This window comes from Anabrus simplex, chromosome 1 (assembly GCF_040414725.1).
Source record: "Anabrus simplex isolate iqAnaSimp1 chromosome 1, ASM4041472v1, whole genome shotgun sequence".
Taxonomy (NCBI): Eukaryota; Metazoa; Arthropoda; class Insecta; order Orthoptera; family Tettigoniidae; genus Anabrus; species Anabrus simplex.
In genome coordinates this window covers 189,925,611-189,949,437 of record NC_090265.1, presented here as the reverse complement: position 1 = coordinate 189,949,437, position 23,827 = coordinate 189,925,611, and the positions used below count along the sequence as shown (strand labels likewise).

The 23,827-nt window shown below is 41.3% G+C and overlaps 1 protein-coding gene across 2 annotated transcripts; it reads right to left on the bottom strand.

Annotated features, from left to right (window-relative positions):
- Positions 1 to 1,705: 1,705 nt before the first annotated feature.
- Hsc70-4 (Heat shock protein 70 cognate 4) lies at positions 1,706 to 20,540 on the bottom strand. Of its 2 annotated transcripts, none has more exons than XM_067158126.2 (4): positions 20,383 to 20,540; positions 19,654 to 19,864; positions 4,619 to 4,983; positions 1,706 to 3,283 (listed from the first exon to the last, which is right to left on the bottom strand). In XM_067158126.2, exons 2-4 carry the CDS (start codon positions 19,859 to 19,861, stop codon positions 1,880 to 1,882), a joined length of 1,977 nt encoding a protein of 658 aa, XP_067014227.1. In that variant the 5' UTR covers positions 19,862 to 19,864; positions 20,383 to 20,540; the 3' UTR covers positions 1,706 to 1,879. The 2 variants fall into 2 exon arrangements, with proteins under 2 accessions (XP_067014227.1, XP_067014233.1); XM_067158132.2 differs by having other exon boundaries at positions 4,625 to 4,983.
- Positions 20,541 to 23,827: the final 3,287 nt, after the last annotated feature.

The following is a 23,827-nucleotide window of genomic DNA, read 5'->3' as shown; positions in this document are numbered from 1 at the left end:
GGCATGTGGTTTGTTATTCACATACTCTGCACAAACATTCAGCTCTGTCTACCTGAATGCCTAACGCTTCTTTCCACACAATGCAGGGACAGTGCTAGATATTTCTCCTGAGAAAGTGCCTGCTCTAGTCATCGAGACCTTGTCTGACTGCCCATCACTACTTCAGACATTCTACAAAGGTTTACAATAACAGCATAAACAAGCCTGCCAATGAAACATTCACATACTTCCCGATCATTTCACACCAGTGACAGACGCAGCTGCAGCTTATGCATGAATGCAGACGCGTCATCAGTCTTGAAGCAACTTAAGTATAATGCTCATAACCAGTGCTTGTAGAAGCATTCAGCAGCATTTTGGTGGTCTTGACTCACTGAAAAAGACTGCTAATTTTTCAGAACTGGGGGGCACCAATGAAATAATGCACCTGCAGCTAGCGATTGGCAGTCTGAGATAAGGTCTTGATATTTCAAGACTAGCACAGGCACTATTTTACACGAGAAATTTTGCGGGTTACCTGCGCATTGTGTGGAGAGCATTATGTCACAGGCCTACTATAGCGAGAAAGCTGAATGTTGTTCGTGAAGAGTATGCGAATAGCAAACCACACAACTCCATTCCATAAGGTCTATTTGATAGAGTATATCAATAACTGATATGCATTCTGGCATTGTATGCAGTGACAAGTACTGAAATAACTTCAGCTTCAGATACTGACATTCTGTTTTGATTTTCCTCAATGGTATTAAGGAGCTCTTGGTTCAACATGCAGTGCTTTCCTATGCTTTCGACAAAATTTGGCTTGCACATTCTCATGCGAGAACTGCAGACATACTAATCACAGTTACTAGAATGTCTCTCAGTACAGAAGAATCTATAGATTGTTGCAAGTTGCGACCAAGCAGGCATCAATTTTTGATGAGACAATGTGTCTCAGTGCATTGGCGCTGCCGGTGGCTACAATTAGCCTACACAGTGGCCTCCACGGTATGCACTATCCAGCGTCTTGGTGGGTGTGCTAGGTACCAACTGATGAGCCCAGCCTAGCACACGGGGGCTAAACGCTGGCAACCAGGAATGAGTTGGCTGGAAGATTTATAATGTCCAATAACGGACCATTTATATTGGTATTATAAATTTACCCATTCAGAACAATTATTTCCAATTCCTATGGGAATCAACGTCTACATCGTCTCTAGCAAGAGCGTTATTTATCACTACAGGCATAGCCTGTGTTTCACATGGGTATGTATAATATTCATATTTAATTTTGTTAAACAGACTGGAAACTGGTTTAGTTGCATTTAACCAAGTTGACGCTGGGAAGTATGGTTCTCAACTACTAAAATTTTTAACCTTCAGGTTTCCAGTAAGGATACATTTTGCAGAAAATTCATCTATCACTGTCAGTAGGCATATATTCTTATCCCTTAGCACAATGTTCAAGATGTGAATTAACTGTCAGGTTATCAACTATATTGCTCCAGGGCCAATAGCGCTTCAATTTTATAATCAACAAAAGGAGATTTACTGCTCATCTGACCTCCAAGCCCACAAAAGATCCAGAGGCCTGTCAAAACTAGTTTCATGTTACCCACTGGAAGACCTTTGTAGACCACGTCATTCTCCCACTGAAACCTGTCAGGCACATGGAGGTCAAATGCAAACCGTCAACTCCTGAAGTCATAAATGAAAAAGCAAAAAAATCATTGCATTATTTCTTTATTGGCCAACATTTCTTTCAACAAAATAGTGCCAAAAATGAATTCAGGGGCTTGAAAAACGAAAATTAACTTTAAATTGTGTCTGCAATAATACTGATAGTGGAATGAGACAAACATTAGCCAGCAACAGATTCAACTCGACAGGGTATGCATTATTAGTCAACCTCTTCAATAGTAGGGCCAGCGCCAGCACCTGCAGCTCCACCTGGTCCAGGAGCTGCACCACCTGCACCGGGAAAGCCTCCAGGGAAACCACCAGGCATGCCCCCAGGCATACCTCCAGCTCCTTGGTACAACTTTGTAATGATGGGGTTGCAAAGAGATTCCAATTCCTTCTGCTTCTCTTCAAACTCTTCTTTTTCAGCTAGTTGATTTGCATCTAACCACCTAATCACCTCGTTGCACTTGTCCAAAATTGTGTTTTTGTCAGAGTCTGATATCTTGTCCTTCAGTTTCTCATCTTCCACAGTACTCTTCATGTTGAAACAGTACGACTCCAAAGCATTCTTTGCAGCAATGGTTGCCTTCTGCTTTTCATCTTCAGCACGGTATTTCTCAGCATCATTCACCATCCTTTCAATTTCCTCCTTGCTCAAACGTCCCTTATCGTTGGTGATCGTAATCTTGTTCTCCTTTCCAGTAGATTTCTCAACTGCAGTTACATTAAGAATACCATTGGCATCAATATCAAAAGTCACTTCAATCTGAGGAACTCCTCTAGGGGCAGGAGGAATGCCAGTGAGCTCAAACTTCCCAAGTAGGTTGTTGTCCTTAGTCATGGCTCTTTCACCTTCATATACCTGAATGAGTACACCAGGCTGATTATCTGAGTACGTTGTGAATGTCTGAGTTTGCTTTGTTGGAATGGTGGTGTTCCTCTTTATTAGCGCAGTCATTACTCCTCCTGCAGTCTCAATACCCAGCGATAGGGGTGTAACGTCCAAGAGCAGCAAGTCTTGGACCTCCTCAGACTTGTCTCCAGCCAAGATGGCAGCCTGGACTGCAGCCCCATATGCTACTGCCTCATCAGGGTTTATGGACTTATTAAGTTCCTTGCCATTGAAGAAGTCTTGAAGGAGTTTTTGCACCTTCGGGATACGTGTAGATCCCCCAACAAGAACAATATCGTGAATTTGAGCCTTGTCCATCTTTGCATCTCTTAGAGACTTCTCCACAGGTTCCATTGTGCTGCGGAACAAGTCTGCATTGAGTTCCTCAAACCTAGCCCTAGTGATAGATGTGTAGAAATCAATACCTTCGAAAAGAGAGTCTATTTCAATACTGGCCTGAGTGGAAGATGACAATGTGCGCTTTGCCCTTTCACAAGCTGTACGTAGTCGTCTAAGAGCACGTTTGTTAGTGGAGAGGTCTTTCTTGTATTTTCGTTTGAATTCTTGTACAAAGTGATTAACCATCCTGTTGTCGAAATCTTCTCCTCCCAAGTGAGTGTCACCTGCAGTAGACTTCACTTCAAAGATGCCATCCTCGATCGTCAGGATTGATACATCGAAGGTGCCACCACCCAGATCGAAAATTAAGACGTTGCGTTCTCCATGGCCCTGAAATTAAAAGGAAAAGGAAACTTCTAAATACCCACCAGAAGAAAACAAGAATCACTGAAAAGTCAATGTAGTAATGGCGACGACACATTCAATCTCGTTATTCATCTATATTAAGAAAACAATGTAATCCATTCCCAACACAGCTAGACACTTAGGATTCCCGGACTGAAATTGTTTGACGTAACCAAGAACAAATGTCTTGAGGTATTATTTGCATATGTGAGAGTAAACTTGTAACTGTGCAAGTTTATTTCCTGCAGTTTCCAATGCAACTGAAGCCACACACAATATTCCGGTGGCACTGACGAACAACCAGGCTAGATCACACGTTCTGCACCAGAGGGAGATGCAAGAACTATCAATAGACTGCAAAGAACCCGACCAGTCTGTATACACAAAGCAGTGGCCTCTTCATTCAGCTGCAGAGCTTTCAAGATAGTGAAGTGGTATGAACACTAGACATCAGGAAGAGCTCTTGCTAATTGCATAGAACTGGTTGTCTAGGCATCTGTATTGACCTTTGACCCATCCACCCGTATATTTGGTTGCAGAACTAGCCACATAGGTTGTCTTGAGCAGACCTCTATCAAAGTAACCATCAATAGCTACATGCAGCTCTTGACATGCCATCAATTCTAATCCCAACTATTCAGCCAGTTTTGTGCTGCTGGTGGTATTTGATATTAAAGAGGCATTGACAGCTTTGATGTTTCATCATTTCAAGAATTGAAGTAGTGCACAAGCAACAGCTGCCATGCTCTTCATATGAAGATGAACCCCCCCCCTAATTCTGCGAGTAAGACTGGGAATGGGGGATAGGATGGAAAGCTCAGATTGCCAGGTTAACTACTATGACAGACACTAAGAGGATCAACATAGTCTTACGAGCATTTGAGATCATGAGATACAGGCCATGTAACAACCCCACTGGACTCTATACCAGTCAGTTTTAAGTGCAGTCAGGTCATGAATCAATACTTGCATAATTATAAAATATTTAAGGCCTCTTTTCAATGAAAGAGTACCCATTTCTCCTTAAATGCGACTTCCAAAACAGTTTTGGATTACATATTGGGTGTGCTGATGTGTTAAAACATCAGGTTTTGATTAAGTATTCTCTAATACTACATCAGTGCTGTCTAAGAGGGTCAATGCCAAGTTTGAATGGCCTTCTATTCAAGGATTTCTCATTGTGTTTTTGAAAGGCTCAAGTAATTGCCTTTTTTTAAAAAAGTTTAAATTGGAACTACAAAATTGAAATCTAAATTGTGTTGCTCCATTACTATTATCTTTTCAGGTGCTAAAGTTGGAGAATATGAAATTTTACATTACCTGTACCTTTTTATCGAGACCATAAGCGATAGCTGCAGCTGTAGGTTCGTTTATTATCCTAAGAACATTCAGTCCAGCAATGGCTCCAGCATCCTTTGTAGCTTGTCTTTGTGAATCGTTGAAGTAAGCTGGAACTGTGATGACTGCATTGGTTACACTCTTTCCTAGATATGCTTCTGCCGTTTCCTTCATCTTGGTAAGCACCATTGAACTAATTTCCTCAGGGTAGAAAGTCTTGGTTTCACCTTTGTATTGTACTTGAATCTTTGGCTTACCACCATCACTTATAACAGTGAATGGCCAATGTTTCATGTCATTTTGAACAGTTTGGTCCTCGAAACGACGCCCAATAAGACGTTTGGCATCTGAAATTAATATGAAAACAATTCTAGTAAATCAAGCCTAATCAAAAGGAAAAGTAATAACAGGTCACATTCACCAGCATGAGGGGAAAATTCACCTAGTTTGAACTTTCAAATAGGTGCAATGAGTAAGGTATGAAAATTAGCATTTGCAAGACTGTCAGTGAACCAAATGCAAGGTTGGAAATGAAGAACTGAAATAGATAATTAGAAGTATTTAGGATGTGTATTCTACCGGTATGGTAGTATTGCAGATTGAATCAAGGTGCAAAGATAACGCAGAACGTTTGCAATCTACAGTATTCACCTTCAGAACAAAGCCATTTTTTAAAAGCAGCTTTATTTTCAGAAGAACTGTTTTATAGGGGACTCAGGATGACTTGACAGCATCAATAATGGCATGAGAAGGAAACAGTAATAAGGCTGGACAGATTACTAGATATTACCAAAATAACATGTAAGAACAACAGTTCGTGTACAGTATGGTTCTAAACCTAGGGTTAAGTACCCCTGCGGGAGTAAAACAGCCGTTCTGCAGGGGATAATAATGCTGGTCGTTTTTGGGCAATATAAAATGACATTGCCACTTGGCTTGTGCCCTCACGCTGCATGTACAGTAATAAAAAGCATGGCAGTGAGTGTGTATGTGTGTAAGAGCCTCCCACTAGGTTCCATCCCTTCCTAGCAGCTGCTGTCGCACACACTATGCGAAGGAGAGCGATGAAGACGACCCAACTTCCTCTAGCATAAACTTTTACCGTTCGTTTTGCATCATTGTACTTAGCATCAACCTGAACAAGTGTACATGCTGTTCTACAAGATCTTATGCCCTGTTCTAAAAAAGGGCAATTTGTAGGCAAGTACCAACACCAACAATTGGTATTCGTTCTGGATTTTAAGCACTAGTGAAAAAAGTTGAACCTCAAATTTTACCCGTTCACTGAACGATACGCCGTTATGCTTTGGCTGCTAAAGCGCTTCCCTCCGATTTACTAAACATGAACAACAAATTTTGAATCCTATTTGTTGCAGCACTATGAATTCCAAATTATTCAAAGTTGTGCAATGAAGTTGGTGCCGAATTTAATGGCGTTTTGTACCACACAGAGGCACACTGGTTGTCGAGAGGGAAAGTCAAACAGGGTGTACGACCTCTGAAAGGGACAGGATTATTTCCCAAAAACCAGACCACACAAAGATACTTGTTTAGATGCTGGTATATCCGTTAGACTTTCTGTGAAAAAAGTCTTGATATCACATTACAAGGGAATATGATCAATCTCACTGCTTAACACACCAACACAGAGTTAAAGTTAGCAATGTCGACGTTTACACAACCGTTACGAATTGGTAAATGACAAATTTAATATAAAAAGTATGTATGTCGCGCTTTTAAAACTTTGCAACTCGCCGTTTATCTGCAGTAATACTCGCTGATGTAATATTTTCTGGATATGGGAAATCTTCAGTGTAATTACTGAATATTGAAAAATTTAATCATTTAAATGATTAGAAGACATGTGCCAGGCAAAGTAGAATTTCTCCGACTACACGAGGATAGCACTTTCAAAGTGGAATAGCAAAGTTATGACCGTACATTTTGGTGAAAATATACGAAAGCACTGTTAGTATTATAGCTGACAGGTCCAAGAATACCTCGACACCAATTAGATGTGGGCTGTCATACTTGGACGGAAACTTCCGGCCTGGTGCACAGAACATTTGTAGGTCCATTATGGTTAGCTGGTCAGAGATTGTTTAGCAGAATACGACATGTCAGGCGATACCTGAAGCCATTTTCTGTATAAATGGTAACCGAGCTGAAACAGGGAAAATAAAAAGCACCCAAGTTTGATGCTTAAACAATCATGGCGGCATCCAAGCATGGCATGGACGAGGTTATTTGCAACTGGCTTGAAGAGTGAAAGTGGAAACTATTCTCAGGAGAGTAAAAATACTTCAACTGACTGATTATAGCTATTCCAATTTTAGTTCCAAGGTGATAGTGCCAGTTTAAACTATTTGACAAAAGCAGAACGCAATGAGAGCGGGCGAGAAGTCGAGTAATTTTATACTTGGAATTGTGATCCTGTTGACAATAAGGCTGTTTCTGTAATGTGCAAACCAGTTTCTGACATTCACTGTATAGTGAGGAGGGAGTTTGAAAATAATTCGAAAGAAATAGACGTAGTGTATGAACGTCTAACCCCAGAGTTGGGATCACGTTACTAAGGAAACCAATGCCTATGCTACCATTTCTTGGCAATTTATCTGCTTCCCTTGAAAGCAGTAATACTTATTGACAAAAACATTGGTGTCCTGTTACCATACACAAGCTGAAAGCCCACTTTGCCCTGTGTATTATGTGTGTGATTAGTCAAATTTATGTATTAAAAAAAAAAAAAAAAAAAAAAAAAAAAAAAAAAAAAATCTAAGGGAATATTTCCTTTCACAAGTAATGATAGGCAACAGGGTTAATCCCTACCCTGTGGCACCGATTGGAATAAGCAGTGTGCCTATATAAAAAGAATAGTCGTAGAGTGTTCATAGCTGTCGGCAGTGTGGTGGACGGTTAGATCAGCAGTGTAGTACCGTTCGTCAGAAGCGAGAAAATGTGCAGTTTCTCGCTAGATCGAATATTTTATGATAACGTTCCTTTTAATCGCTGCATTTCTACGAACGTATTTTGCCACGACATGTTTACTTCAGTTAGGAAAACAGGAAATACAGTCTCCGAGTCCCGTAGTGAAGCACGGGTACTGTATTTACTCGTGTATTAAACCCTCTTTCCCCACTTTTACAACCAAAAATAGTAAAAGGGGGGGTTACAATAACCTCAAAATTTTGTGCAGGGAACACACAACTAGGCTACGAAAGCTCATTTTAACCTGCATTATCTTGTAAATACATTCTTACAATAAATTGTTTTCGATACAGACCCGTTGCATCATACGTCCCTTCGTGCCACTATGGAAACTAAAAAAAATATTTTACAACGGTGTTCCAATACGACTCCGTCGTGTTCAAATGTAATTAGGAGTTCAGAAAAGTGGATGTTGTAACAGCGTAAAATAAATGGCCATTGGACAATACTTAAAACGGTGGGACTGACCAGGCCATGCCTGTTGACAAATGAAATACGAAGTAGTTCTGACGCACGACAGTATGTGACCTTGCGAAGTAATACTATTTATATTTTATTCACATAACCCCTCGCGACAAAGAATGTCCAGCAATATTTAGCAATACTATGAAACTATGGGCATTTGACATAACTTGCCTTGATATTAAGGTATTCTTATGCAGATAGGAAATACGGTATCTGCAAGTCGTCTTGTAATACAGCCCCAATGACATTGCAGTTTTACACGATATGCTTTATATTTTACACATTCTATACTTGTTCTTTCATTAGGTACACTTACGTGTGTACACACAGTGAAATTCACTAAAAAACCTGAAGTGTTAAAAATGCTCTGAAAAAGAAAAAAAGCATTTCATGTTGCTGTTCGACATTAAGACTTCTATAAAAAAAAAAAAAAAAAAAAAAAGGTATAATTTTACACTCCACAGCTAAGTTTATATATTAGTTGTCTGTATATTGCTAAGAATTTAAAAAGGATGACATTTCTGTATTGGCAGTGTCCACAATAAGACGGAAATGCACTTCATTTTCTGTCATTTCTGTCTGTACATGTATCACTAGAAAACAGAATTTAATAGAAATTGGTATGAAAAGTATGGGAGTAAGTCTCTACAATCTAGGCTATAATTTTTTTTACGCCGATAGAAATAGTTGTTTAGGGGAAGACCTATAATTTAATTTTTACGCCGATAGAAATAGTTGTTTAGGGGAAGACCTATAATTTAATTTTCAAACATTTCTTATTAGAAGTTCTATCTTAACTAAAATCCGTACGCAAAGTCAGGGAATAAGTCACTACAATCTAGCCTATAAACAATTTTTTTCACACCAAGTGAAATGGTAGTTTAGGGGAAGGTCAAAATTCTCATTTAAATATTAATATTACTAGTTGTCCTAATCCTGCATAATTAAGTTATATAGTATTAAGTTTTCAATTATTTATGTCATACATTTTTACCGTACCAGCTATGATAGAGATATTCATGGATTTGGGTTTTTGTTGCTTCAAGTCCATATCAGCACTGAGTCACAAGAAAATGGGTAACAATTTAGTGAAAATTTGTAAAAGGTAGGGGAATAAGGACCTACAGTTTACACTGTAAATAATTTTACAAGACGCCGCAATATCACAGTCGAAAGCAAACAACGTGAAGGCCTACAATACAGAAAGATAAAATCAATTAACAATAACATTACACAGACCATTGTTGTGATGTGCTTTGAGCCTTTTGTCCCCCCCCCCTATCAAAGATTGTATCACTGTTGCATACAGAGCATTTAAATTTGCTTTACGTCACACCGGCACTCATTAGGTCTTAAGGGGATGCGATACGAAAGGGCTAGGAGTGGGAAGGAAGCAGCCGTGGCCTTAAGGTACAGCCCCTGCATTTGCCTGGTGTGAAAAATGAGGAAGCACGAAAAGCCATTTCCGGAGGGCTGCTGACAGTGGGGTTCATAAAATCAACCCCCAGGTGTAAACAGTGCACGCCTCTAACCGTACGGCCAACTCGCCCGGTAGTTCGAGTTTAACAGCCTGCCTGAATATCGGTGGCAAATAGGTGGGGAGTTAGACAAGCAGGTATTTTCTTTAGCATGCTATTCCGATTCATAAATTTTCCGATACTACTGGTATGCAACAGTAGTTGCATCCGCGATAGCTTTCGAGGTATTTAATCCCAACTTTGTGGTACTGAATAAAATTAGCAGTGTACACAAATAATGGCAGAGGAGTGTTCACAGCTTTCTGCAGCCTGGTCATTGCAGCTCTTGGACTACACTGTTAGATCAGTGCCATAGTACTGTTTGTTAAAAAGCGAGGAAAGGTGCGTTTTTCATTTGATCGAGTACATTATATGATAACTGTTAATTTGTACATTCCTACCGACGTTACTTTGTGATGACCTTATATTGACCTCTGTTAGAAATCGACAAAGACAGTCCGAGAATCACGTAGTGAAGCACGGGTACATCAGCTAGTAACATCATAAGGAAGCAAATAATGCAAATCTTATTTGGATTGAGAGGAGAGATGTGTTCATTGCAATGAATAGGAACCCACCATCCTGCCCCCCCCCCCCAGGAGTACATTTACTTTTATAAGAGCATCACCCACCACCATGATTCACAGCTGAAGTAGCCACTTGCACTCATTGGTCAACGTGAACAGAATGCGATATTGCCATCAGTGCTGAAAAATACATTGCGTTACCAACCCTGGCTGAATAATAGAACGCCATGTAAAGGAAACATGCAATAGCAGCAATTCCAGACTATCCTAATATCTGCATAGCAAGAACGTAGCCCAGACCAATCTTGTTTCCATAATGAACCCGAGGCCTAGGGCCACTTCAAATTGTGTAATAACCACCACCAGCTATCGAAGCACCACTTACAGCAGGAAGGTGGGAAGCAGACAATGTGCAAGATCCAGTAGATCAAATCCATCAGAAAGTCCTACGATATTACATGCGATGTTAGACAATCTATTGCACCCCTGCGTTCAATACCTAGGAAAAAGAAGGTACACAGAAGGCTTGTGTACATGGCCAGAAAGATGACAACATATACATATACCTCACTTCACTTGCAAGTTAGATCACACAGTGAGCAGTTCAGTGCGAGTGTGTTTTAAACAGTATTTAAATACTGTACATGCAATCATTGTATTTTAATCTATATTTCGAGAATGATTAATACTCCGAGGGAGAAGGAGGCCCAGGACTCTTCCACCTCGTGGAAAAAAAAAAAAAAAAAAATACCACTGGCCATGGTGTAACAATTCATCACCAAGGAAGAGCAATGATGTGCTGCAAGAGAATTCTTTGAAGAGGAGGCTACGAGTTTCTCAGAAAGGAGGGTTCCCTGAATTCCATTCCAGAGAGTCCAGGAACGCACTGCCAAAGCTCGTAAGAGTCAGCAAAAGAACTGCGACGAGTTACAATGGAGAAAGAGCTCAGAAGAGGGGTCATCAAAAGTGGACGCTTTGAAAGAAGCGGCCTAGAACTTGTAGAATTACAAACCTGGGTCCATTTAAAGAGGATGTTATTTGTCATCACATATTCCTATTACTCCAGAAGGGAAAATCCAACAATTCTAAAAGGTGTTATTTACACTTGCAAAAGATTTGAAAGGCAGTTATTCTTTACTGAAAGAAGTTCATAACCTCGGTTTTGAATATAAAACTATCAACAGTAGGAAGCTGCTGTTGGCGAGGTGACGTAGTAGGTCTAAGGAGTACGTACCTGCAGAAGATTCGAAGGTGTGATCTAATTAGCTGGCCATGCATGGCCAGATTTTTTCGTAGGCCTTGCCTTTGGGGCCAAATCCGACAGGCTGCCTACCAGGTGTGACCTTCAGAGACCCGGCCTGCTGCTTGCCGTCAACTGTGACACCAAGCCTGTCATGTTGTGCAGCATAGTCTGTCAACATTCCAGGCCCTCCCGTTAATTGAATGATCCCTTTGTTCTTGGCAGGCCAAGCCTCATCCGCTGGCTTTTCGAACTAGTTTGAAAGGCTTGCTGGTCGGGTCTGCCGTACTTAGAACTGTGCAATGGACATTGAAGCAAACAGCGCCCAGAGGAAAAAAATGCTGTTGCGGCTGTTGGAATGTGCATTTTGCTGTACGTTAAGTATCATGCAAACAGAAGAATCGACTTAAGTGGATGAAATCATGGACAGGAAAGCAAAATAGCCTTGTCACGAATTTGATAACACTCGAGCAAAAATGAACCGAACGATGCGGTCAGGGGCACGCATCCGAGACAGCAGGTTCTAATCCCACTGTCTGCAGCCCTGAAGATGGTTTTCCGTGGTTCCCCATTTTCACACCAGGAAAATGCTGGGGCTGTACCGTAATTAAGGCCATGGCCGTTTCCAACTCCTAGCCCTTCCCTATCCCATCATTGCCATAAAACTTGTCAGAGCGACCTAAAGCCACAAGTAAAAAACTATTAATGGAGAACAGTCTAGTTAAAAGAGTATTTACTGTGGATATTGTAGCTCCTAAGCTGAAGGAGGAAAAGAGGATACTGAAGAATGCCAGATTGCAACACCTCGTCTTAACTGATAGGTATGGCCGCTTTTTGTACATTTCAATAAATCTCTAGCAGTGCGTTTGTCCACTCCGTGCTTTCCTTAGAATAGGCTTGACCTGCGAGGCGAGGTCTTTCCGTTGAGCCGCAGACAACAGGTCTCTCCTGTAGCAGATAACGCCTCGAACTTATCTCCCTCACTAGCGAGCAGTCCTAAGTTGTCGGAACGTGTCGCAAAAGGCCTTGTCTGTCAATTCCTTTCTGTGTATGGCCAGCTATTGTTTATTGTGTGGCTGGACGAGACATGAGTAAATGCTGGCCATACCAGAAATAAGGGATGGACCGACAACTCTCTCAAGGGAACAATCGCAGGACCAAGTGGACGACATTGCCTGCCATTCAGGATCAGCGGATGGATTTGCGATGGACGCGTTACTGCTCTTCAGATCCTGGAAGACGGGAGATTACCACAGAGATGGACCACAACAGATTCCGAAAGTGGTATGAGGAAACAGCTACTCCCGAACATCAAACTGAACAGCGCGATAGCTATGGACAATGCTCCATACCAGTGTTCAGCTTGATAACGCCCCAACAAACTAGTCTGAAGGACGAAATGATAAGACTGGTTAATTTGCCATGGGTCAAAGCAAACAAGATCACGAAGGGAATTCTTCTATACTCCGCACGGCCTTATTTCTAAATTGAATTTTCGCAAAACAAATGAGCATCGCCTTCCCTCTGTTGCCAGCGCGCTACGCCTGCGAGAACAGCTGATGCAATATGACTGCGCTAAACAGCCCTTTTAAATTGTAATACAGTACTTAGAAAAACGAATGAATATGGATTGAAAACAAATTCACAAGAACTACACTTTCTAACAATATCTGGCACTATAAGAGAATATATGAACAATAAAAGAGAATGAGGAAATATCATTAACGGCTAATGGCTGGCACAGAAAGGAGTTTATGGCCTACAAAAAGGGACACACTACTGATCTCAGAGTCGCTGGAACCCTTCAACAATATGAAACACGCACTAAATATTGAAGGAAAATACAAAAGATCGCGAACCGTACCGAATACCAAAACACGCTGAGCGAGATAGGTTAACCACGTGGCGAATGTAAATATTAGAGTTGGGAACTAAGTTTCGAGATCGTGCTCTGCCGATATAAATCGATATGAATGGCAGCTTGGGATTGGTTGGATGTCTATGCTTCGGCACATAACCACCAGACAGAGCCAAATTCTTCTAAAAAGTCAATTTAGAAGTAGAGCCGTACGGAGTATAGGCCTCATCAGGGAAAAGAAATCTAAAATGTCAGTGTATTACATTGAAGAGATCACCAAAGAGCAGGGGCACGACAAGGCTGCCCCTATACCACAGCCATTTTAACCCTATCGAAATTATATTGTCTTAAGTTAAGGGTCATTTTGCAGTAAACAAGCAATTCACTCAGAGGTAGAAAGACTTACATACGAGGGAATCAATCGAGTAACTGTCGTAGACTGGAAAAAACGACGTTTCACGTGGAAGAGATTAAGACTACTATACAAAAGGAGACGACTGGACGAACATACAATTCAGTTGGAAGGTTCCTCCACTTCTAGCATCTATTCAAGGTCTGACAGCAGCAGCGAAGATGAGATGGAAGGGATTGAGCCAGTAAAAAATGATTTAAGAACACCGAGTGGATTAGGCCTACTGGGGATACCATTTAAATAAACGCGTCAGGTATTGTACTGTTGGGTGGCGTGGAAAACTGTACTCATTTATGACCGTCCGCCCCGCGCATCGTTTTCCCCTTTAACTCGTATTTGTTTTACATCCTATATTTATGTCAATAAGGTGTGCAGAGACAAAAGTAGGGCATGTTGAAGGATTTGTCAGGTTGTAGGTAGCACCCCTGAATACCACCTGACTGAGCTAGGGTTGGGATCAGAAGGCCAGTGCTCTATTCTCCGAGGTTATCAGGACAGGCCCTGTTTAAAATAACGTAACAAGACCAAGTCGGTTACAGTCGACAGCAAAATTTGTCTCATTTGCGACCACTCATTACAGTGGAAAAGAAGAATGTGAAAACACTTAACTGCCCCCCCCCCCCCCCACCTGGTAACTAAAAAGGTTCAAGTCCTATTTATTCCCTGTCAGTCCCAATATAAAACGCATCAGTCTCAAATGGGTAATGACTATCAGCATACGATTCGTAAGATTCTCAGTTTCACCAGTTACTTGAGGGACCCCTTCCTGTACCAATCGTTCAGCAAGGATTTACCTCGCAGGAACCTAAACGTATGTCAATGAAAAACCTGACAGAGTCATCGCAAATGGGACGACACCGCCTGGCCAGGTAGTTGGCAACTGATCACAGTGGTCAGAATGAAGGAGGGAACAAGTGAGCCAGAAGCGAGGGGCAAGAGTATGTAGAAAGGAATACTGGAATGTGGCAACATCATGAAATGGCACGTGCAGTGCTCCTCCCTCCAACCTTACCTGTCATACGCCAACTCTCATTACCAGCATGGTTCTCACAGCATACTTCGTATTTCGAGGTCTAATTTCCAAACCTTAGTTTGGAACAAGTAATTTTGAATACAATACACCGTCCATCAGCATGCAAAAGTGAGTGAAGCCACCAAATCACCTGCCCACCAATAAAATCCACAGACGTTTGGAACAAAGTTCCTGCCCTGAACTAGTACAGTTTCAGAAAATGTGGAAGAACAAATTTCCAACAAGTAAAATTTCAGCAGGTAAAAGTTCCATAAGCACGCTGGGCATTGCGCGTCAAACAATGTAGCAGAAGTTATGCAAATGTGCAGCGGGTTAGGCGACATCTCTCTCAGTTGCACAGGGCTGCCAATTAGAGGTGGAAAACTAAAATTAACCACAGTGCTATCGAAAGCAATCACTACCGTCCGACCTCAATGGTTTCCAATTATCGATAGTAACTCCCACCCCGCTCAATGGCTTATTTTTCACGCTAACAAATTTTACAGCTATTTATAATTAACTCGAGGAGTTTGTTCCAATTCATAGCCGTTCATCTTTATACCTGCGACTTCAGTGCCGGCAGTAAGACTGCATTTTGGAAGGTGGGATTCTCCATTCAACCTAACCTTACTTGAGATTATGCCAATATGGGCGCGTGCGTGCACAAATTACAAGTTGTCAGGTTTGTAGGGGAGAGAAGATAAGGCATATTTCAGGTCAGACTTCATGAAAGCAACTGAAAACTGCTGCCATCTGTCGAGAATGCTGTAAAACACTTCAAAAATCTTACAATCCGCTTGAAAGATAATTTCTTGGCGGTCACATTATGCGCAAATGCGTGCAGCCCGACGTCTTGGATGTGTTACTTGCGAAATGAATTTCAGAAAGTACATAGCATGAAAGTTATGCTTCCCACTAAAGTTACTTTTCAATCTTTACTGATGTTACCAATTGCCAGCCCACTGCACCACCTTTCAGCATAACTTGTGTGTTCCAAAAAATTAGCAACACAAGGCACCACTGTGGAACATGCAAAGCAATACTGAAGTTTTCGTTAGCCGAGGCAAGTAGAATAGCACTGCGGCTAACCATTTGAGAAGACTTTCCCTGTCGTGCAGATAATATGTGCTGCAGTCATAAAAAAGAACTGAATATAATGTGGCCCCTGTTCCTACACAGACTGGCTTGGATTTGCAAAAAATAAGTTACAGCTAAGAAATGAATTGTTCTACAATACCTGGAGCACCAGAGGGGAGATCCCCTGCGCTTGCTTTAATCCCACCATCCCGCCCCAAAAAGTATTCTTTATAGGAAAATAAAAAGCAAGACAGCAATGAAAGAAATTGCCACCATTATCTTTACTCCCATCGGCCAGCTCCGATCAGCTGTGAATAAGTTGGAAACTTTCCCCCGCTAGAGTCCACATGCGCGCCACACCGAATTGCGGAAAATAAAGACACTCTCGTCAAGAAAAAAAAAAAAAAGCTGTAACCAATCTTTGTAAATCCAGGCCAAGCTCTGTCATGAAAACATGCCGCAGTGCATACTGCCTGCATGGCAAGAAAAGTTAATTCAGTGGTTGTAATACAGCATCACCGACCGCCAAGCCTCCGAGTGTACAGTGAGCGGAGTGGTGTCCCATGCCCGGCCCGTTTGTGGAAGTTTTACCCCATTGCCAAGTTAATGTTGTGACATGGTTAAATTTCTTCATCCACAAAGCCGCATCCGTTCGAGCAATACCTTCCCGAAACAGTGCTTCCACTTGAGCGATTGTGAAGGACTTGTTATTAGTGCACGTTTTACTTCTTCATACCGTACCAACTCAACGAGGAAGTGACTGTGGTACGACAGCAAACTAACAACCTTGTGCCCTTGTTCTTTCGCTACCTCGATGACAAATTTAGTCATGGACATACGCGCTGGGATATTTCATTATTGCAGCCGTTCCACTAACAATTCTTTACGGGCGCTCAAAGTGGGAGTCTCCTCCACTAATACGGAATGGTAAGATGCATTGTCCATAACGATGACAGAAGGGACCAAGCTGTAACAATCGTACTCAAGTCTGCGTATTGCGTCAGCCTGGAAACAATTCCTGTTTCAGGAGATGGTTTAATTCATTTCTTTCCCGTAGTGTTGTGGAACAAGTCGCTACTATCAGCCCCGTTTCCACTACTGCCATGAACCTTAAGTCCCTTTTTACTTCTGTTCTTGGAGGCGAACACCTCTCAACAAGAGCACGTTTTGAAAGCCCAAATGATAGACATGCATTCCACAACAAGATCTGCAGGAACAGAGAGACGGCTACACAAGTGTAAGAATTTCTTGTCGCTCTCGTAAAACTTAGTTCTTAGCACTAATCCTAATGCCCGACTATTAAGGGATACTCCACGGTGCAAAGAATTATCACTTCATGCTTTATGACTGCATTTGTTAAATTATCACAATTATGTTTCAAAGAAAACAAAACTTTCATAAATGCGCGAATCACACCTGACCACATGCTAGCGGCGATAGACAAAACGGCAAGACTTCACTATGGGAATCACGCTATAGATGGCACTACAATACTACCCATATTGCCAACAATCAACTGAAAATAGTTTTTATTTATTTTCTGGCTCCTAAATGCTCATTTGTGGAAGCAAATGAAAGATAAGCACTATACAGAACAATACGAATGAACATTAATAAAATGTGTAACTATCCGACATAATAGTAGATTAGCTTCCGATTGACGGGCGACATCCTTCATTGTTGCGGTGCCAAGATGACTTAAAAGTGTCGGTAGAAATTCAGCAAGACTTTCATTACTTTTATAGCATAAGGATGTAATATGTTGGAAAACTTAAGTGGAATACCTTGTGAAGGAGCGATGTGTTCACTGCGACAGTGAAGAACCCGCCCGCCATCCCCAAGAAATAATTTTGCTTTTATAACCTAAAAGTTATCACGCGCCATAGTCCATCGCCTAACTACGTACCAGCATTTCCATTGGGTGAGACGCTATGGGATGACACCACTCCTAGCAATGAAATGAATTCCGTTACCAACCCGCACACAAAAAATACACAACTGCCCAGACCAATGGAGGTGTCACGCGGGATATTAAGAGGCCTAAGGCCCCTTTGCTTGATCCAGACCAATGGCTTTGTCACGAGATTCGTAAATAAAAGTAGTGCCGCTGCACTAGGACTAGTTCTTTATATGAACAGTTGGCAGCTCTGTCCACCGCACGATCAAGTCCTTCGTCAGAAGAGAGCGAGAGAGAAACAAATGATAGTGCAATCACGCCTGGATGCGTAGCGCTGGAAAATGTAAGGGGTTCTGAACTTTCGCCCAAGTGTCAAGCGCAACCTTGTGCCGGCCCACCTGCAAGACATTTATTGCACTTTTTGTAATGCAGTGAAACAATTCAACATAACCTATGTGTTACTTTTGTTCATGTCGTATAGATGTCTCATTACTGGGATACACAGGGCTGTTCAGCTACCTTGACCATGTGAAACAACGTTTGGATCTTCAAGGTAGAATGGCATTAATATCCCGAGATAATGCACGTATTCCAAAATTAGATCTAAGTACTTTAAAATGTAGTGTACTGAAAATGTGCGCCAGCCATCAACATGCAGAGCCGTTTCACCTTTTCGAGACAGCTACATATTCACCCTGCTGTGCTCGTGAAAATAATGATCAAATTTACAAGTTTTTTTAACTTGTTAATATCGTCATAGGTAACAGGTACTGTAGAGGTATAGACATGTGATAGGCTTCTTGCTACATTTTTAAGCCGTCCTAATTTTTTAAACACACAAGCCCAAACGAGCCAGTGCAACCAGGTAATCACTCCTTCTCAAACATTAACCAATTCCTCAAAATAAAAATAAATGAAGTTTATAAAAGAATGGCCCACAAAAATTGAGACTCCAGGTTTCACAAACCTAAATACTGTGGGGATCAGCATGGGAGGAGGAGGAGGGGGGGGGGGTCATGAGGGAAGTCTGATCTTCGTTTTTTCCTTTATCTGTGTTCGGTGCAAGAAAAGCATACATTCCAGTACATGATCTGTAAACAACGTTTAATTGTCAATTCAACGTGCATTATCGAAGGGGCAAAACAACTTTGTATTTCACTTGTTAACTGTTGTGGTGAGATCAATTCCCCATTTGAGTATTACCTAAAACAGGCAAAGCTAGACCGTACTGCTGCAACATCTACTTTCCTGAACCAATTACATTGGTAAACAAAGTTCAGTTTTGTACAACGCGAAGTCAATCTTCGTTCATTTTCAGAACTAGGTTTTAAATTGACCTTTGAGAGGTCTTTACGGAACTGGGTCTTTTAGAATAAACAAATTGCCATCCTGACATTTGTAATGATTCTTCTATTCAAAGTATTTTATTAGTAACTTCCGGTAATTAAATTCATTCATCAAGGGAAAGGATGAAGTACAACCTTTAGTTACTGAAGGTCAAGAAAATTATTCCACAGAAGAAAAGTCAAGTTACTCCAGTCTGATAAAAGTAAGAAGGCATTCCTTTATGCCAATTTACTGAACTGGCGAAGATAAATTCCCAACACAGCCCACTAACATACCAAACCCATACGAAGTCGGCACATGCAGATCGAGCCAATAGGAAACGGCAATTGCAACAATAGAGGCAGGAAGGACACGGGCTTGCAAGCTGAACCTGTTGGCAGCTTTTTGTTACTGCTTACACATTCACAGTGGATTCAGACAAGATATCAATTATCAAATGACAGCCTGCTTGTCACAAATCTAAGGTAAAGAGTTTGACAGCAAGAGTAACAATCCTAACGTAAGCATGAACAATACCTTCTAACCAGCTCATTAAATGACCTCCCCCCCCCCCACTCTTTACCGAAAAAACTACAAAAGAACCCTGCTTAAGTTATCTGGTTTAAAAACATTTGCCAGTATCCTCTATCAGGATGCCACTCCCCCCTCCCAAAACATGGAAAACACAATATACTTACCGAAAATTGTGTTATTGGGGTTCATCGCTACTTGGTTCTTTGCTGCATCACCGATGAGACGTTCAGTGTCTGTGAACGCCACATAACTTGGAGTAGTCCTGTTTCCTTGATCATTGGCTATGATCTCAACTTTGCCGTGTTGGAAAACACCCACGCAGGAATAGGTGGTTCCGAGATCAATACCAACTGCTGGTGCTTTCACAGCCATATTCTAAAAGAAGTACACAATGGATCAATATCATGCGTGAACTCCAAACCTCACCCCTACCAAAAAAAGTTAAAGAGCATTGTGGCGTGCTGCTCTTATAAAAGACAAAGCCCATCCATAACTTCAAACACCGGTTAGCAACAAAGTGAACATCGCTAATAAAAAGACCTGTTAAAACAACGCATTGCGTCAAGATGGCGGGGCTTCAACATTCAGGAAGGTCCCGCCCGTACTTACAATATTCCACTGTCACAGCAAACTAAATCTGAAGACAGCGATTTTAAAACTACCAGGACTATGCTCAAAATACCGAACACTCTCGTATGATCTATACACTAAGACTTTCACAATGCGCGGAAATTTAACCAACCCACCTCCACACCAAAACCCACACAGTTAACCAAACGACATAGTCTCGTATCGGAACAAATATTAAAAAATTTTAAGACATTATTCACATAAATGTTCTAACCCTTCTACAAACTCCTTCACACTTACACCTTACAAGCAAAATAACTCACCTCTTTTAAAGCCGAACAATATTACAGACAAAATTCGAAGTATAATTTACAGTTCCTCTCGTGTTAACTCTTCGCTTATCGGTTTTCAAGTCGGAAGAATGTCTCAAGCTCGTCGCTTTTATCGGAATAAACTTCTGGAACCTTCCACACTAGTGACCAATAGTAATGCAGTACGTCATAGATGTCGTTCGTCATCGGTATGACTTCGTATTTGTCCATGGTAAGAATTATTAGCTATTAGATATAATGGGAGAATAGAAGTCGGAAAGAGAATGAAACCCATTTTTATATTGCAGAAAGACATTTATTATGTATGAACGAGTTTTGAGTACGATTTCATTATGTTACACAAGTGGCAACATTGTATGAGGCGGCATGATGCAGACACCGCATAATGCGAAAAAGGCGGCAAAGTTCATGGATCAAGGAACAGCGAGGAACTGTCCGAAGATACTCGAACATTCTCGTCGATTCTCGAAGCTTCGTTTTCGCCTGCTCACCTTCCGGTTATTTTAGTCATTGTTTTTTTGTTGGTATCTCGTTGGAAATAAGAAACTCTTTGATTGATACTGGCACATGCTTCTTACACTGTTTAACAATTTTGTAGGAATCAACTGTGGTGCTCTAAATTGTATTCCCAAGGATTTTTGTTCTCTTCGACAGAGGAAATAAATGTGCGAAAGGAGTACAATCGTTGCGTAATGGATAATGCTGTGCCTGTAACATTAAAAGTTAACGACACTTGGAACAAAAGATGACCCGTTCTGAGTAAGGAGGAAAGAGTAGAGTGGCCTTCGGCTCACAGATGGTGATGGTGATGATTATTGTTTTAACCCTGCGTTGGCCATGCCGTGTTTTGTTTTCATTGCTGAAATTGTTTTATAATGAACAAATGTTGATATTTTTGGCAAACTTTAATCTACATAAGAAGTATGTTAGTGGTAATTACCTGTTTTACGTAATTACAAGCATACAATAATATGTTAATTATAAAATTAATTAATTATAGGCCTAATTAATTAATTAATTATAATCTACTAAAACGTGTAACTAAAGATCTAATAACTGAAAAACCTTTTTACTGGACTTCGGAAACAACATTGCTTTTGAAAATGACACCTTAGGCGAAATCTGGTTAGCATAATTTCAAGATCATAACCTACTATGATTTCAACTCTGTAAATTGACACTTACACATACACGCTGACGCACTTTTTAGTCTGAATCTGTTACTTCCGGAAGATCCGCGTTGCCGATAGGACATTCTTTGCAGAGTTTTGGGCCAGTATGCTCTCCACACATGTATCTTTTGCATCTAGCACATATAAATCTGGTTTTTCTGTTCTGCTTTCATGGGGCAAAACAAACATCACCCAGGGTTGTATTCGACAGTTGCAGGTACCTGACGATCTGTAACTCCAGCGGCTTTTCGAACCCTCATTTGTAGTTCAGAAGGAAGGTTTGTCTTTGCTGCTCTAACTTGCAAAAGACCAGCGCACAGCTCTGGAGAGGGTATTCAGGAATTCCCTTCTATTTAAATCATATTGGATGTTTCCTGGATAATAAAACTATAATCCTAATGGTTCATGTTTGTGGGTTACTGTAGTCACGTCCTAGTTCGTGAACCATGGGCAACGGCTGAGTGGCCTAGTAAGTGGTCCTGAGAGTCGGGATACCAGTTGCTATGGAATGGGAGTGGGCATTTCGGACATATTCTGAGTCGTGGCCCTCCTTGTGCTCAGGCGGCTAGGACTACACAATTCACCGGTGGTCCATAACACGTTAGAGGAGAGATCCTCACTTGGACTATGTGCAAGTAGGGCAGCATCCTGCTTCATGAATTTACCGACCTCAGAACACTTTAAGCAAGCCTCGGACCTATGGGAGTAATGGAGTCCCACTCCCATTTGACAGGCGAGGGACTCCTTGGCAACAACTTGGCGAACGAAATGGAATTCGATGGGGAGCTATCAATATTAATGGGGCTTATGGAAGAAAGAAGGTAGAACTTGCTGAGTCAGCAAAGAGGATGCATCTGGATGTGCTAGGAGTAAGTGATATTCGGGTAACAGGAGATAAGGAGGAAGAGATAGGAGATTATAAAGTGTACTTGACGGGTGTTAGAAAGGGAAGGGCAGAGTCTGGGGTAGGGCTCTTTATTAGGAATACCATTGCACGCAACATAGTTTCTGTTAGGCACGTAAATGAGCGAATGATGTGGGTAGATTTGTCAGTGGGAGGAATTAAGACAAGAATTGTGTCCGTGTATTCACCATGTGAGGGTGCAGATGAGGATGAAGTTGACAAGGTTTATGAAGCATTGAGTGACATCGTGGTCAGAGTCAACAGCAAGGATAGAATAGTGCTAATGGGCGATTTCAATGCGAGAGTTGGTAATAGAACTGAAGGATACGAAAGGGTGATTGGTAAATGTGGGGAAGATATGGAAGCTAATGGGAATGGGAAGCATTTGCTGGACTTCTGTGCTAGTATGGGTTTAGCTGTTACGAATACATTCTTCAAGCATAAGGCTATTCACCGCTACACATGGGAGGCTAGGGGTACCAGATCCATAATAGACTATATCTTAACAGACTTTGAATTCAGCACTCGGTGCATCACAGTGTAATGGAAGGAACCAGTATTCCTAAGTTACACCCTTCCCCATGTACGAGTTTTTCGGGGATTTTTCGATGATACAGACCATTATCTGATCTGTAGTGAACTAAGTATCTCTAGGCTTAGGGTAGAGAAAGTGAAATCTGTCTGCAAACGAATAAGGGTAGAAAATCTCCAGGACGAGGAAATTAGACAGAAGTACATGGATATGATTAGTGAGAAGTTTCGAACAGTAGACAGTAAGCAGATTCAGGATATAGAAAGCGAATGGGTGGCATACAGGGATGCTGTAGTAGAAACAGCAAGGGAATGCCTAGGAACAACTGTGTGTAAAGATGGGAAAAGGCGAACATCTTGGTGGAATGATGAAGTGAGAGCAGCCTGCAAACGTAAAAAGAAGGCTTATCAGAAATGGCTCCAAACAAGGGCCGAGGCAGACAGGGATTTGTACGTAGATGAAAGAAACAGAGCGAAACAAATAGTTGTTGAATCCAAAAAGAAGTCATGGGAAGATTTTGGTAATAACCTGGAAAGGCTAGGTCAAGCAGCAGGGAAACCTTTCTGGACAGTAATAAAGAATCTTAGGAAGGGAGGGAAAAAAGAAATGAACAGTGTTTTGAGTAATTCAGGTAAACTCATAACAGATCCGTGGGAATCACTGGAGAGGTGGAGGGAATATTTTGAACATCTTCTCAATGTAAAAGGAAATCATCATGGTGGTGTTCCCAACAGTCAAGCTCATGGGGAGGAGGAAAATGATGTTGGTGAAATTATGCTTGAGGAAGTGGAAAGGATAGTAAATAAACTCCATTGTCATAAGGCAGCA

What these genes read in the sequence shown, in the direction of transcription:
- Hsc70-4 (XM_067158126.2), bottom strand. Translation starts at nt 19,861, where the DNA reads ATGGCTGTGAAAGCACCAGCAGTTGGTATTGATCTCGGAACCACCTAT. An exon ending in CCCCAATAACACAATTTTCG is followed by an intron (nt 4,984 to 19,653) that starts GTAAGTATATTG and finishes TATTAATTTCAG; the next exon opens with ATGCCAAACGTCTTATTGGG. An exon ending in GTCTCGATAAAAAGGTACAG is followed by an intron (nt 3,284 to 4,618) that starts GTAATGTAAAAT and finishes TTTTAATTTCAG; the next exon opens with GGCCATGGAGAACGCAACGT.